The 15,998-nt window shown below is 40.0% G+C and overlaps 1 protein-coding gene across 3 annotated transcripts in view; it reads right to left on the bottom strand.

Annotated features, from left to right (window-relative positions):
* Nucleotides 1-15,998, bottom strand: part of LOC308689610 (stonustoxin subunit beta-like) — a 392,706-nt gene that overhangs the window by 14,097 nt on the left and 362,611 nt on the right. The window contains exons 1-2 of one of the 3 annotated variants that reach the window (XM_081363420.1): nucleotides 10,915-11,013; nucleotides 2,802-2,894 (exon numbers count right to left, since the gene is read on the bottom strand). The exons of 1 other annotated variant lie outside the window; for it this stretch is intronic. In XM_081363420.1, the coding sequence (XP_081219546.1) occupies nucleotides 2,802-2,892 (91 nt within the window). In that variant the 5' untranslated portion in view covers nucleotides 2,893-2,894; nucleotides 10,915-11,013. Of the gene's footprint in view, nucleotides 1-2,801; nucleotides 2,895-10,914; nucleotides 11,014-15,998 lie in introns of those variants that run through there. One more of the 3 variants, XM_081363422.1, reaches the window with a different exon arrangement.

A 15,998-nucleotide genomic window follows, 5' to 3' on the forward strand; every position in this document is an offset into this window, starting at 1 on the left:
GCGCTTTCAAGGACAATGGTCATCCATTGATCAGAAAATTTATTTAATGCATTTTATTTGATGCAAAATTTAATGCATTTTCAGATGATTTCGCCTCATCTGAGCTATCTGTTATCCGAGATGAAGTCATTGCATTCTGTGAACAGCAGCTGCAGGATATTCAGCCAAGAGATGATTATAGAGAGCTGCTGAAATTAATGCTAATCTTCATGGGAGTGAAATCACCTGATACAAAGTTCAGAGCCCCTGGCCCAATGCATCAAGCTCGCTGGATGGCGAAAGCCATATACAGCATCAAGGTCTGGCTATTCCGATCCCTGTTCAAGCTGACGGCACGCGAATCTCGTGGACTGCTACGTCTGAACATATTTCTTGCCAAGATATACATCAAGTTCTGGTTTCAGGCACCTGTGGCTGCCACTGCGCCTAGGAATGATCTACAATTACTAGTCACTCCACTCATATCCTGATCGAGACATCAGTACAGATACATCACGTAAGAAAGCTGGGCATCTCTGGTACTTGTCGGAGAATTTGATACTTCTCAGCCTGTTCGATAAGCAGGTGGATTTCACTACGAAGCGAGCAATTCTCAAAGCATTAGAAGAGTGGGTCGGTGAGAAGGATCCGCCGAAACGCGTTCAAGTGGACATGCTGACTATAAAACAGAAAACACTCGATAACTTTGTCTCGAAGTCGAGCAGAAACCTGTTTTCAATGCTGGGTATACCTGATGCATTCCTGTCTGAAGATCCCGAATCATGGAACAGTAGAGATGATTTCAAAGCTGCGGAGGCAATAATCAATAGTCTGGTGGTAACAAACGACCACGCAGAACGTGGTGTTGCGCTCATCCAAGATGCGTCACAATCCGGGCGCTTTAGGTGTGAAGAACAGCTGCAGTATGCTCTGAAGTCAGTGAGCAAAACCGAATACAATTTCCAGATGCCAAGAAATCAACGCTGCTTGGTGTTAAGAAACTCTGAACTATTGACTTTGAACTGTGCAAACTGTGAAAAGATGCGTATCATCAGTTATCTTACAATAGTCAAATGTATGTTGTGTAAGATATATGTGGTTAAATAATTAATATTGTACTCACATTGAACTGTGATCAAGTAAAAGGCTACGTAATTTGATGCATTCTGCAAACTGTGTATAGGATTGAATACAATGCTCAATGCTAAACGTTTTAGAATAAAGAATTTTGCTGTAGAATTGCCTACAAAAACAGCGAACTTTGATGTGCTTGAGCTACCTCTAAATATTCATATTTTTGCCCCATTTTTTTTCTGGGGTGTTTTTAGCATAAATGGAACAACTCTGGGGGGTCAGGCTGCAGAAAAACGAAAGAAAAAAAAATTCCTACACTTAAGGGCCACCCTAATATATATATATATATATATATATAGCCGCTCTGGAAAAAAAATGTGACGTCATCGTCCAGCTCAGTTCAGTTCTCATATAATAAATGTCAATGCAGGCAGATCAATAATATTGTTGAATATTAAAGGTCCCGTTCTATGTGATCCCATGTTTCAAACTTTAGTTAGTGTGTAATGTTGTTGTTAGAGTATAAATAATATCTGTAAAATTATGAAGCTCAAAGTTCAATGCCAAGCGAGATATTTTATTTAACAGAAGTTGACTACAAAAAACGGCTCGATTGGACTACACCCCTCTACTTCCTTCTTTAATGATGTCACTAGAACCGTAACCTCCGCCCACAGGAACACAGGCGTATTGATGGCGAAATGTCAACAGACGTGGTTGATGTTTATCTATAATCGGATACCGCAAAAGTTTAATTCGAAGTTGTTAGTTTGCTCTGTCCTTTTCACCACGGACTGTTTTTCTAACCTGGGATAATATCAAGCAGGCTTCTCTCAGCGTTTCATACTGACGAAGGGGGCAATTTCAACTATATTCCAGCAAGCGGTAAGTAGTGATTTAATATGGAAGTAGCGATCACTCTTTACATCGTTTCTCTTAGTAGGATGAAAATAATCTTACTTAAACTGTGATTAATATACAGAAAGCGATCAAAGAACAATCCCTTTCCAATCGCCCAAGCTGTCAATCACACAGCGCGAGTTTATCTGACACTTGCCAAAACTCGTTATGAAATCAATGACGCTGTTACACTGCACAACGAAGCTCTTACTGTATTTATATGCCTCATGTTAGCATTGGTGAAATCATTAGTGAGAGTGCAGAAACTGTGTTGCAATGATAAGATCTTTCACGCGATCAACAGACTGTCATCTGCTCAATGCTCATAATCACTGCAACCTTTTATGTGATGGGAATAGATCTAAATACTTAAAAAACGTATCACGATTCGTTAATCCAGATAGCTGTAATAGTAAAAACGTATAATAGCTGTAATAGTAAAAGTTTTCCAGATAGTTCCACATGTAATGCCAGATATTTCATATGCAAGCATGTCAGCCAATCACAGCAGTGGGCGTTTACACTGAAGTCTCACAGCAGACACGCCCCTTCAAACAGAGTGTTCAAAACAAGGAATGAAATCAGGCTAGGAAATATACCTTTTATTTCTAAATTATAACAATTTTTGATCTAAAAACATACTAACATTATAAGGGCACCCCTGGAAACATTATAAAATGGGACCTTTAACATGTGAAGACGCAATGTCAACATGCCAATTTTTTATCTATAAGACTACTAATTTAATAGTTGTGTCCTTTCTCTTAAATCTCTAAATTACCACATTGTTGATTCACATTTGGGTGAAAAAGAGAGTAAAAAGCATTTTAGTAGGTACTGTACACCACCTGGAATGAAGGTATCCTTGCGGCAGTCATAAAGCATACCAGGATACAGAGGTCTTCCTAGAGCTGCCACTTCAATGGTCTGTGATGCCATGGCTGCAGGAAAAAACAATGAACAATGGGGACATTTATACATTTGAAGTTTAAAATTAGGGATGCAACGAAATTTAGGCTGCCGAAAATGTTTAGGTTTTTGGCCGAAAGATACAAAAAAGCCGCCGCGCCCCTCTATGTTCTGCGATGGTTTGACTCTGGCTCAGCGTGTTTTATGACTTTGCGTGCGAGTCCGCTTCCGAAGATGCATAACTTCGAAGCGCGTTCCGCTGTGTGTGCGCGCTGTGCTCTCCGCTCCGTGTTCACAGCGCGTTCTGCTCAATGTTCCGCAAGCAACCTCTGTGTGTGTGTGTGTGTGTGTGTGTGTGTGTGTTTGTGTTGCGAGCTCTGCTCACGCTCACCGGAAAGGCAAAGTCCGCTAAAAAAAAAACGTGCCGACATGAAATTTCTCTGTAGGCCTACTTGTTTCTTTTTGCAATAGCACTACTGTGCTGTAACATGGTGTGTATAGCCGTGCTGGGCAACACTGGTAAAATTACACGAATCACGATCCTCTCGTTCACTGGTCCTCTCCCTGCTCTGCTCATGCTCTGATAAAAAATAGCTTTGTAGGACTATACTTTATTTTGACAATTGGTCAAAAAAATTGATCTGTTAAATCTGATTCTGCTGCATAGAACTGATTGAAGAATAATATATTGATATTTTATATTATTTTAATATAGGTACCAGTATTAGCCTTTTCACCATTTGTATCACTCCGCATGTCTGTGTTTGCGCCACTTGCATCATTAAGCCAGTAGGTGGCGACAAGTGACTGTCTTTATGAGTGAACAATTGAACTTTAAATTGATTAGTGCCAAAAACAACTCAGGAAAGAAACAAGTTGGTGAAACCAATCTTTAATGCTAATATAAATTGCTCATTTGCCTCTGGACACAAAAAGATTGCACTGGTTTTTGACTGAAATGTAACATCTATGCAAAATAATCCTTGAAAGATTTCTCATTTAAGGCCATTCCTGTTTGGAATATGTGATTGTGTATTGTCAACAATAAGCAGAAACATTCTGCATTTCCATTTTGTAGTGTGGATCATTCATTGCAACATTTATCCTCATTCTCATTTTTTAGAATCTGTTATCTTGACAAATAATTTATGCTACTGCCCACTGACATGCTTTTAAAGCTATTGTAATCCAAATTTTTTGGCCTTTAAACACCTTAAAATGCACATATCTGAGAAATTCACATTTTATCGGGGGAGCATGTCCCCGAACCCCCCTAACTACCTCACATTTGAATATGCATGAGTGTGTGGTAATGTGTGCTGGTGTGGCTACAGTGCCTAGGCTGAATTTTTGAGCCAGTTTTCCCCTGCATATATACAATATACATTATTCTCTGTATCAAATCATTATTACCCAGCCCCTGATGTTTTTAAAACCTAGAAACACCCCTGCAAATGCATATACAATATTTGTAACTTAAGTAATAATCAAATAAAGAGACAATATATTAACATTTTAAAAGTCTTACAGTTACAACCGGCCCTTTGAGGGCAGCCATAATGCTGAAGTGGCCCTCAGTGAAAATGAGTTTGACACCCCTGCTCTATGGCCTGATTTCAAAGCCCTTGAAGATCTTCCTGAAAGATGATCCTCATTATTGATATCCACTGTTACAGCAGTGTCAGCTTGACAGATGTCATTGTTCTCATTGGCATCTTCAGTCAGGGTGGCATTGCTGTAACCAGCGGCAGATTTCATGCTAAGGTGGCATTTGTCAACTGGGGAATCCTCTTTCAGGGTTCGTACGGGTGCTTGAAATCCTTGAAAATGCTTGAATTTTGATGTTGTGTTTTCAAGGTTTGAAAAGTGCTTACATTTTGGATAAAATGCTTGAAATTGTAACTGTATTTCTTTCACAACAAATACCTATCTGACTGAATAGTTAGTTTATTAAATGGAGAAATAAAATGTAGCCCTTTGCGCTACGCTGGCCAGAGCAAAAGTAGGCGGAGTTTTCATTTTGATTTCCGCGTTTTTTTGGATGCCCTGTTTTTATTGGCCGCGCGGGTAATCGTCACAGAACGCAGCGGCAAAAGTTGAACTATTTTTAACTTTGACCGTGGCGTGCACGCAAGCTCGCCAATGCTGCGCCCCTCTTTGGTCGACGCAGCAACAAAACGTCCTCGCACAGCGCGCAAGCCATTTATGTGCACTGTCAGAGTCTTCTGGGTTAAAATGAATTACAGGTTATTGTTGCACCGTTTCAGATTTTGTTCAAACCTTGTCTATATCAAGAATGTGTCCCAAAACCGAGGCCTGTAAAATATTTCTGTTCAAATCCTTTGTCTTCATATTTTCAGCCCTTGAAATTACTTCGGTTTTACAGCCTGAAAATCTCATTATCTGGGAAGCAATATTTGAACATTAATAAAATGAAAAGTATTATTCATAGGCATTATCTACTTAGACAGTGATACATTTTGAAAAATAAAACTTGTGATTTGCTTAAATATCTGATCCTTCTGCTATTACGAAACACAATTTTGGCTGTTTATAGCATTATCTCTTTTAATGTGATAAAAACACGAAATAATAATTTTGACTGTATTTACGGTGGTGTAAGTTGCTGGAAAAAGCTTTAAAATGGACCTTGAAAGTGCTCGAAAAGTGCTTGAATTTGACCTTGGAAAAGGTGTACGAACCCTGCTCTTTATTTTCCCCTGACACTTTGCACAACATAAGTGAGGAGCCACTCAACTCTGTATTATTACTTCAAAAAATCTGGAGTCTTACCTTATTTTTCAAAACTTTTGCGAGTTCAGACAAACACTTCCTGTTTAATCCGTGTTTCAGAACTCCATACGTTAACAATGGAGCGGTTCATAGAGTTTTATTTTGAACTTAAGTATAAAGAAATAAGGACAGTGCTTAGTTCAAGAAGTTCAGTAAAGTTATTCACAGATCCGAACTTCCAAGATCAATAAATTGTGAGCTAAACGTTTTTAAACTCAATTGACACCTGTTTCCAATCCGTAGATGACGAGCTACAACCTCATTTTCCTCAAAACGAGCCTTATAATATAAATCTATCTCCATGAGACCGTGTGCAAAGTGCAAAACCCAAAAAGCGCTACTACAAATATTAGTCATTAACTTAAATGTTACACACTGTAGTGTCACCAAATTCAGTTTACACATCAATGGTTTGTGGCAAGACATGTGTGGCAATACCCATTTCCATTTTTTGAGACGTCCTTCAACTTTTTCTAAAACATTGTTCCAATTTTTCTAAAACATTTTCCCAATATATACAAAAGTATCATCTCCAAGATAAACACCAAGATATTTAAACCCACCCTTGTTCCAAATTAACCCGGCAGGTAAAACAAGTTCCCTTACGAGAACGTTCTCTCGTACTGCGTTGCAAACGCTTATGGGAAAACTCCTTTTCTCGAGAATATTGAAGCCTTTATTTTAAAACGCATTTGCTACAGCACAGGCGAGAGCATCAGACCCACGTGAGTGAGCTGATAGGCTGTGCTGTGGGCAACTGCACGAACCAATGGCGGATAGACAGAAGCGCGCGAGCCAATCAGGGCGCTTGGCGCTCTGTCACTGTCAAGCGCGCGAAACTACACGTGACCATAACATATAAATACAGATAGAATCCGCCATTTGACAGATTTAATCTCCTTCAGCTCGACTCACCTCGTCGCTGATTTTCTCCGGTCATAAGAAGCCCTCGTCGTGGAAAAGCCGTCCAGCGGAACAGCTTCGCATCCCGGCATCTCGCCAGCTGAGCGTTTCCCTGTGGCATCCGACGAAAAATTATATCCTTTTCATTGCATATTTATCTAAAAGAGCTCTGTGGATCCAGACTAGTTTTGAACCATGGTCACTTGGGTATTCCCATCTATAGCATATGTGCGGCGGCCGGATATCCGCTCCGTCCACATTGTTGAATTATAGCTTTAATGCCCTTGCTTTGTAGCTACAGTTCTTCTGTCTAGACACTGGCTCTGTGACCCAGTCTAGTTGATATTGAACACACGGTTTTCACCTTGTGGACTAAGTGACTGGCTTTGGCCAGATCCGATGAATTATAACTTTAATGTCCCTGCTTTGCAGTTACAGTCTTTTCAGTCTAGACTCTGGCTCTGCTGACCCAGACTAGTTTGATGTTTAACACACGGTTATCACCTTGTGGACTAAGTGACTGGCTTTGGCCAGATTCGTTGATTATAAGTTGATGTCCCTGCTTTGCAGTTACAGTCTTTTCAGTCTAGACTCTGGCTCTGCGGACCCAGACTAGTTTGATATTAAACACACGGCTATCACCTTGTGGGTTAAATGACTGGCTCTGGCCAGTCTTTATTACGGATAATTGATGGGCCCGATGTTCGGTCTCTTTTTATCCTGGCTATTCTGTACTTCCCGGAACTCTGGTGAGTCAGAGCGGCCAAAAGATTAATAGCACGGCGTTTTAAATGGAAACGTTCCCATAAGCGTTTGCAACGCAGTACGAGAGAACGTTCTCGTAAGGGAACGTACTGGTTACTTTCGTAACCTCGGTTCCCTTAGAGATAAGGGAACGAGTACTGCGTTGCCTTGCCGTGCTATTTTTCTTATGGCAGGTTTGTCGCTTCAGTCGATTATACCTGTCAAATGGCGGATTCTATCTGTATTTATATGTTATGGTCACGTGTAGTTTCGCGCGCTTGACAGTGACAGAGCGCCAAGCGCCCTGATTGGCTCGCGCGCTTCTGTCTATCCGCCATTGGTTCGTGCAGTTGCCCACAGCACAGCCTATCAGCTCACTCACGTGGGTCTGATGCTCTCGCCTGTGCTGTAGCAAATGCGTTTTAAAATAAAGGCTTCAATATTCTCGAGAAAAGGAGTTTTCCCATAAGCGTTTGCAACGCAGTACTCGTTCCCTTATCTCTAAGGGAACCGAGGTTACGAAAGTAACCAGTACGTTTTCTACTTAACTCATCACTGATTGTTACAGCTTCACTTTTCCCCCAGTTAATTTTAGGACAATACACCAAAAACATTAATATTTTCTACAAGGGTGTCAATATCTTCTTGTTTTTTGACAATGACAACAACATTATCGGCATAAGCAGACCATTTAAAAACTGTTTCACATCCAGGAGGGTTTACACCGAAAAGAGATCGTCTTAATTTGCACTGAAGAGGTTCTATGGCCAAGGAGTACGTCATACCAGTTAATGAACATCCTTGTCTGACCCCCCAATGAACTTTGAAAGGAGCACTTAAACCACCGTTGATCTTTAAAATACTCTCAATGTCACTATACAAGACTCGGATCATCCCCCTCCCTCCACATGAATGGGTGGAGCAGCGTTGGAGGAAAAAAGGTTGGACCATTTGAGTTGTGTATTTTCAAAATCTGCCGGCCGTTTTGCAAATCCCATACCCTAGCTTTAAAATGATATTGTCAGATATCAACCTATTGGGTATACAATAAGTCTGGTCAACATGAATAATATGCTCCATAACTTTTTTCAGTCTCATTGCCAATACCTTTGACAAAAGTTTATAGTCAGTGCAGAGCAGAGCAACTGGCCGCCAGTTCTTGATCTCTTGTAAATCCCCTTTTTTGGGGGAGAAGACTGAGGATTGCTCTCCTGCAGCTCAATGGTAAATGTCCTTTACTTAAACTGTCTCAATCACAGGCCAGAAAACTTTATAAAAGTCCACAGCGCAGAATGTAGTTCATCAGCAGAGATTGGTGCATCCAACTCTGCGTTAGCCTCCTCGGAAACCTTAGGTAAGCCCTCATAGAAGGACTGCGCCACCTCTGGTCTCTCCTGGAACTCACTGTTGAAGAGCAAATCATAAAAAGCAACTGCAGATTTACGGATATCTACAGACTCTTGCAGCAGTTGTCCGGTACTGGACCGCAGAGAGTGCATAAGTCTCTTTTGTCCATTTTTTTTGTTCAAGGCTGAAAAAAAAAGAGAAGGTGCATCCATTTTGGCAATATTTTGATTACGTGAGCGAACCAGAGCACTTTGAGCAGATAAACCCAACAGGTTAGATAGAGCTGACGTTTTCCTTTTGAGAACTTTGTTCTCTTTCTCTTGTTGAGTCTGCCAAATCTTGCAGCTTCACTATTTCACTCTCCAAAGCTTTCATAGATCTAGTCATGTCCCTTGTGACATTGAGAGTATACTGTAGGCACAGCTGTTTTATATTGACCTTCCCTATGTCCCACCACTGTTGTAAAGAAGTGTATTCAGATTTTTCTTTTGTGTAACCACTCCAAAAATACTTAAAAGCGTATTTAAAAGCATTATCAGAAAGCAAAGATACATTAAAATGCCAATAGTCAATTTTGCACTTCACATCCTTAACAAAGATAGCAACTTGTACAAGGCAATAATCCGAAATACCAACTGGGTGTATTGAACAACCTTTAAGTTCATTACTCTGAAAATCTATCAAGCCTAGCCAAAGACAAAGACTTATCTTTAACATAAGTCCAAGTATATTAACGCTGAGTAGTATGAAAAAGCCTCCAATCATCACATAAATCATTTTAACAAGACAACTCTTACTGGCTCCATGTGGTTCTTGGTGGTTTCTGTCTAGAGTTGCATTCTCAGTGCAGTTAAAATCACCACCTAGGAACATGTATCCATCATCACTACAGTTACTTATTACAGTATTTAGAGAGTTTAAAAAGACCACCCTTTCTGTGTCTACAGTTGGAGCATAAACACTGATGAAAGTCATTTTTTCACTTTCAAATAGCCTACAGCTTGTATTTTTAACAAGAAACCTTCAATGATTTCTTCAGTAACACAAGAAATGGATAAAAAAAATCTCTAGAAAACAGGATACCAACTCCACCACTGTTACTACTCTTATGACTGAGAACAACTTTCCCATCCCAATCTTTCTTCCAGCAGTTTCATTTTCAACGGTGCTATGCGTTTATTGTAAAACAAATTTAATTCCTTAACTTTAAACAAACTGATAAGGGAAACTCTCTTTGCATCCTCTCTGGCACCAATGATGTTTAAAGAACCCAGCTTTATGTCACACATAGCAAATGTTAATAAAAAAAAAACAGAGAGGATAACACAAACAAAGGGGGAAAAAAAAGACACTTAACCATCATTAGCTATTTGTGCTAACTTTTATCATATTTTTTTAGACTGTCAAGGTCAGTTGGCCGGGGTGTTCTGTATTTTCATGAATAGTTTAACTGAATCAAGGAACAACTTTAAATCTGGGAAAAACTCATCAACTTTAACTGATCTCAAGCCTTTGGTTCTTTGTAAAAAAGGACTGAATTTTGGTGAAAGAGTAAGCACTCTCCACATCCATCTGTGTGTCTCCACTAACATCACTTTCAGACTCTTCGTGTTCATCAGTCCATCATCTGACTGAGAAGAACAGCTCATGGGACTCGTCTTTGACACTTTTGTAACTTGTTCAGTGTTTGATTTATTTTCTGGATTTTTTAAATTTGGAAATGTCAGCGTCCAACAAAACCTCTTCCTCATTAAACTTTAAACTACTTCAAACTACTTTTAAACTTCAAACTAATTTAAATTTCAGATTACTTTAAACTTCAAACTTTCTGGTCCAAACTTTCTCAAGCCAACTTAAAGTTTGTCTCGACAAACTTTTTAATCTAGTTTATAATAATTATTGTTATTATTATTATTGAGCATTTTCACATAGGTGAAATAAAAAACATTAAATCATTTATCATATTATTTACTCTGGCTTCTTCCTATAAATATCACAATCCAGACACTTTAATTGGAGAGTATAGATTTTCTGTAGCCATCAAAAATACATCTGTTTGTCATAATCGATCTTCTCACTAAAGCTGATCGTCTGTGAATCAACGCCTGGCCTACAGAAGAGCGGAAGTATTGAACATTTACATGTTTACTTTCCACATCTGTATATTTCAGATTGTAAAGAGTCTGTAAATTAATGTAAACTAAAAGCAGAATCCCTAGAGCTCGATATCATTATAATCCTGAAGATTAATTCCTGAAGACTTACCGTGATATGATATTTGTGCCAGTGTAAAATATGTGTTGGTTCTCTGTCACCCTGTTTGAGTTTGCATTCTGTGCGCTGTCTACGCTTTCTCTTCCTGTCTGTGGTTTTCCTGCCTGCAACTTTGACGCAAGCAGAAAACAGGCTAACACATGTATTGACGCATGTATCCTCTGCCCAACTGTATTAAACTGAGAAACAACTGAGCAGCAATCTGGTCTCTGTGTCTCTTATTTGGTTCTCCAAGTGCACTGTCAGGCTTCACGAGATTTGGAGGGCATTGCAGAAGACTGTAGATAATTGAATAAAAAAAGGTCACGCTGGTTTGGGTTTTGTTTTCACTTTCACGTTTCATGTCTTTAATTTTGTAATTTACCTATATGTGATTACCTTTTCCCTCATGTGTTCTTGCCATGTGCTCCTCTTGTGAATGTGTCATGTTAGGTGTGTTGGACATCGGCTGATGTAACCGATCGGCGACGTGAAGTCTGAAGACACTTTCTGCTTCCCGTAGTGACGCTCACGTGATGTTTGCATACTTTACTACAGCTTTACCTCAGATATCAACAACAAATAAACCCCGTCCATCTCCAGGGGCCTGTTTCAGAAAGGAGGTTCAACCAACTCTGCGTTAAAACTTGAACTCTGAGTTGACTTACCCTGAGATGGGAAACTCTGAGTTTTCGGTTACAGAACAGCTGAAATGAGTTGGTTCAATCAACTCTGAGTTGACTGACTCTGAGTTAAGCGCGTGCACCACAACTATAAAAAGCCATTATCAATGGAGCGCAGATATTATGAGTCACCATGGCAACAGCGCCAGACAAAAAGAGGTCTTCATATTTCTCACCAACAGAACTGGATGAGCTTCTGCAAGCATATGGAGTACGAACACATATTATTATTATTTTTTAAATATCGGCTGCAGCAGCGAAGGACAGAGAGTTAGCTAGGGAGAAAATAGTTGCTTGAGTCAATGCGTAAGTTTACGTTTTAATTACTGTTATACAGTGATGGGTGTAATTAATTACCAAGTAATCTAAATACTGTAATTTAATTAAAGGGATTACTCTTAACTAATTCTATTAATTCTTCTGTAATTTAAAGTAAAATCTGATGTAATTGCATTAGACTATAGAACAATTCTGTATATTTAACATACATTTTTAAAAGGTATCTTTTTTGGTTTTTATGTAACCTTCTCCCTCTACACACTTTGGTCAATTCAATAATAATTCATGCAATTGTATATTGTTTATTTGAAAGCATTAAAAGTGCAGTTTCTTGTCTCTCCTTGTAATTCAAGTGGTTGAGGTTGATATGGGATTTAGTAATTAGCAATAAGTAGACCAATACTTTCTAAAGATAGTCATTATTACATTAATCTAGTTACACTGTTGAAGATGTCATTTGTAGTTAGTAATTAATAACTATTTTAGAGTAACTTACCCAACTATTATAATATCTGAGGTGAAACTGGAAGAACAGTATGTTATTCAATCTAATTTGAATTTTCATGGAGGTGCAATCCTACAGGTGTTAAAAGAACATGGCAGCAGCTGAAAATGAAATATAAAAACTAGGGCTGGGGGAATTAACGCGTTAATCTTTGCGATTAATTTGAGATGTTTAACGCAAAAAAAAAAAAGAACGCAATTAATGCAGCACTTTTTTTTGCCTTGTTTTAATGATTTCCTGTTGCGGCTGCTATTGAAAAGGCCGAAAATATGCCGTCACGCCCCTCCGTGTTCGGCGATCGGGCTTCATTCTCTCGCAGCTTTCATGAGCGGGTCTTTTCCGGTCCGTGTGCGTGCGCTCTCCGTTCCGTGTGTGTGTGTGTGTCGGCGCGCTGCTGCGCTCTTTGCTCAATATTCCGCTCCGTGTTTGCGCTGCGTGTTCTGCTCGGTTGTTAACGGCCCAAACGCTCCAATCATGTACCGATCACGCACTGGAAAAGCAAAGTCCGCTCAAATAATGTGAAATTTCTCAGTAGTAGACTTATGTTTGCTGAGCTGGTATAGCTATGCTGGGCAACAATAGTAAAATGACCTGCTCTGGTAATAATAGCTTTGTAGGACTATATTTTATTTTGATAATTAGTAAAAAAAAAAAAAAAAAATCGTTGATTGATTATTGAAAAATAATAATATATTAATATATTGATGTTTGATATTTTAATATAGGGCTATTTTCTGTTGCTTTTTTTTTTCTGTGTTGTTTTAAACAATTATCACATTGTTTAATTTAATTAGGTGATTCTAAGTTTAAATATTGATGATAACAAGCTTGGGGGAAATGCAATTAATTGCAATTAATTACAGAAAATTGTGCAATTAATTAGTAAAAAAATTTTTTATCGATTCCCAGCCCTAATAAAAACATATTTCAATCAGGTAAGGCTTGAGCATATCATGGGTGTAGGCTACCTGACTTTACATTTGACATATTAAATAACTAAATAGCATCCAGTGTCTAGCAGTGCAACAGCATTTTTGGCTGAGGGAATTCCTGGAGGGACTTCAGAGCCAGTCACTCCCGAAGATCCAATCCAATTATTTTTTATATAGGCTATTTTTGATATTTCCATGTATTTTACTTTGGGTTGGGTTTTTTGTTGGTCCCAACAGATTGTGGTGGTAATATCTGTCTTTTGGAGCCTCCTGTCCCAACAGAACCCCAGGCAGTTGTAAGTAGCCTATCAATACACCAGAAATTATGACAAATAGTGTTATAAAGTGTACTCAACCAAATGCTCATCTTCACAGGACAATGGGAATAAAGAGTTTCTGCTGCCACAGAGAGGCCTACAGAGGTAATGTTAATATTATGTGTCTACACATCAAACAATCTACACATTCTGATCTTTTTCACATTTTTATGTGGAGTAGCCTATAGAATCTAAGTTTAAATCTAAGTATAAACGGGTATTCTTATCTCTCCCCCCGCCCCCAGAGTGTGGAAGAACAGCAGGAGGATGGTCCATCAACTTCTGGTGCACAGATGAACACAGTTCAGTGATTTTCAGTAAATGCCACAGTTTAATTCTGTAGAATTTGTTTAGAACTACATTATGTAACTCTAATCTACTACTGTATTTTCAGTTGCCAGTTAAGGAGTTATATAGACTTCATCTTATTAAAAAAAAAGAAAGAAAGAAACATCAGTAAAAATAGCAATATTTTATTTATTAATAAAAGGTTAATTTTATTAATAAAAATTTACTGAAAGAATGAATGAGGTGTTTAAACACTGCTTCCTCTTTAAAAAAGGGGAAGAGACCAAAAGAAACTCTGGGTTTCCCGAAGAAAACCTGCTCCAGACCAGGTTAGGTTCACAGAGTAAGAGTAATTTACCATGGTAACTGACTCTGAGTATAAGTTACCTCTCTTTCAGAAATGGGCTTGACTTACCCTGCTTTCTCAGGTTTGACATACCTCCCATTCTGAAACAGAAAACCCAGAGTTCCCCTTCAGGGAACTACCGCTGCGTGGAAACGCAGTGGGAACGCCTCCAGCGTAGTGCGTCTGAAGCATGAATGAAATCAGTCAATGGCGAGACGGAACGTTGTAGGTGGGTGACGTCACCGACCAGGAAACTATAAAGCACCCCAGAATCACAAGCGTGACAGCTTTCTGTTACTTCAGCAGCTCTCTGTGTGTGTTTGAATCAGCAAAGAAATAGTGTGTGTTTGTCTGTTTCTAGTGTGACTAGGCAGGAGTTTTTCACTATATATTCCTATAAAAAAATATATATATATATGAGCGAAGTTAAAATGACGAGCGAGCAACAATATAGGCAGTGTGTTCCCCCCTGTACTCGTTACATCACAGGTGGGGATTCACATCAACTATGCGTTGCTTGTTTGGGAGTGCAGCATGCCCAGTCAGCTCTCGAGGGGGCTGATTGTGAGTATTGCGAGCGCCCTTCCATTAAGAACACTGCGCTCGCGGCGATCGCTCTTTGAGGAGGGCGGTTCGCTGCGCGCTCCCCGCGGCTCGGGTCCCGCTTCTGTAGAGGCAGAGCGGCGGCGTCAGTTGTGGGGGTTCGCAAATGGATCTCACCGCGGGGTTTGAGACGGGCCCCGCCCTATCTCAACCTTCACCGGTGAGATCCAGTGCCTCTATCCCGGCTCTGGAAGCACGCTCTGCGGTTACTTCCGACCCGGATGAGGCACATGATGTTCAAGTCCTTCAGCTATCCAGTTCTGAGGAGCTGGATGTTGAAAGTCTTGCAACAGATGAGACTGGAGACTCGTCATTCCAGCAACCTGCTGAAGATGAGCTTATGAACGTTTTATCTCGTGCTGTTGAGAAGCTCAGCATTGAATGGCCAGTTGATAGGCAGGAGTCTAAACATAAAAGCAAACTTGATGAGAGATTTCTGCTGTCACGTTCTCAGCCTTCTCGCCGGTGCTTACCTTTCTTCCCAGATCTTCACACTGAGGTGTCGAAGACCTGGGCTAGACTGGTTTCTAGCAGAATTTATACCAACCAATCTAACGCTTACGGTAATATTATGGGAGCCAAAGCATAAGGTTATGTGACATTGCCGAGGGCGGAGGAGACGCTTGTGAGCTATCTCTCTCCCGAATCGGCATCGTCGCTTAAAGCACCGGCCCTTCCCACCAGACCATTAAAAAATACGTCCGCGCTGGTTGGAAAGGCATACTCGGCAGCGGGCCAGGCGGTTGCGTGCTTGCATACGATGGCTATCATGCAGGCATATCAGGCCGATCTGCTTAAGGAAGTGAGTGAGGGGGGAGAAATTTCTGCTCAAACTATAAATGAGCTCAGACAGACAGCTGATTTAACTCTCCGGGCCACCAAGGAGACCGCTAAATCCATCGGCCGGTCTATGGCAGCCCTGGTGGCCACGGAGAGGCATTTATGGTTGAATCAAACGTCTATGAAAGAGAAAGATAAATCTCTCCTTTTAAATGCCCCTGTGTCTCCTGCTGGCCTCTTCGGTGATGCGCTACATTTTGTCACTGAGAGGTTTCAGGAAGAAAAGAAGCAGGCAGCTGCATTTCATAAATTTATCCCTCTCAAAATAGAAGTTTCTGGGACTGCTGAGCGATGGCAGTCCCA

This window comes from Scardinius erythrophthalmus, assembly GCF_964197995.2.
Source record: "Scardinius erythrophthalmus genome assembly, chromosome: 4".
NCBI classification, from domain to species: domain Eukaryota; kingdom Metazoa; phylum Chordata; class Actinopteri; order Cypriniformes; family Leuciscidae; genus Scardinius; species Scardinius erythrophthalmus.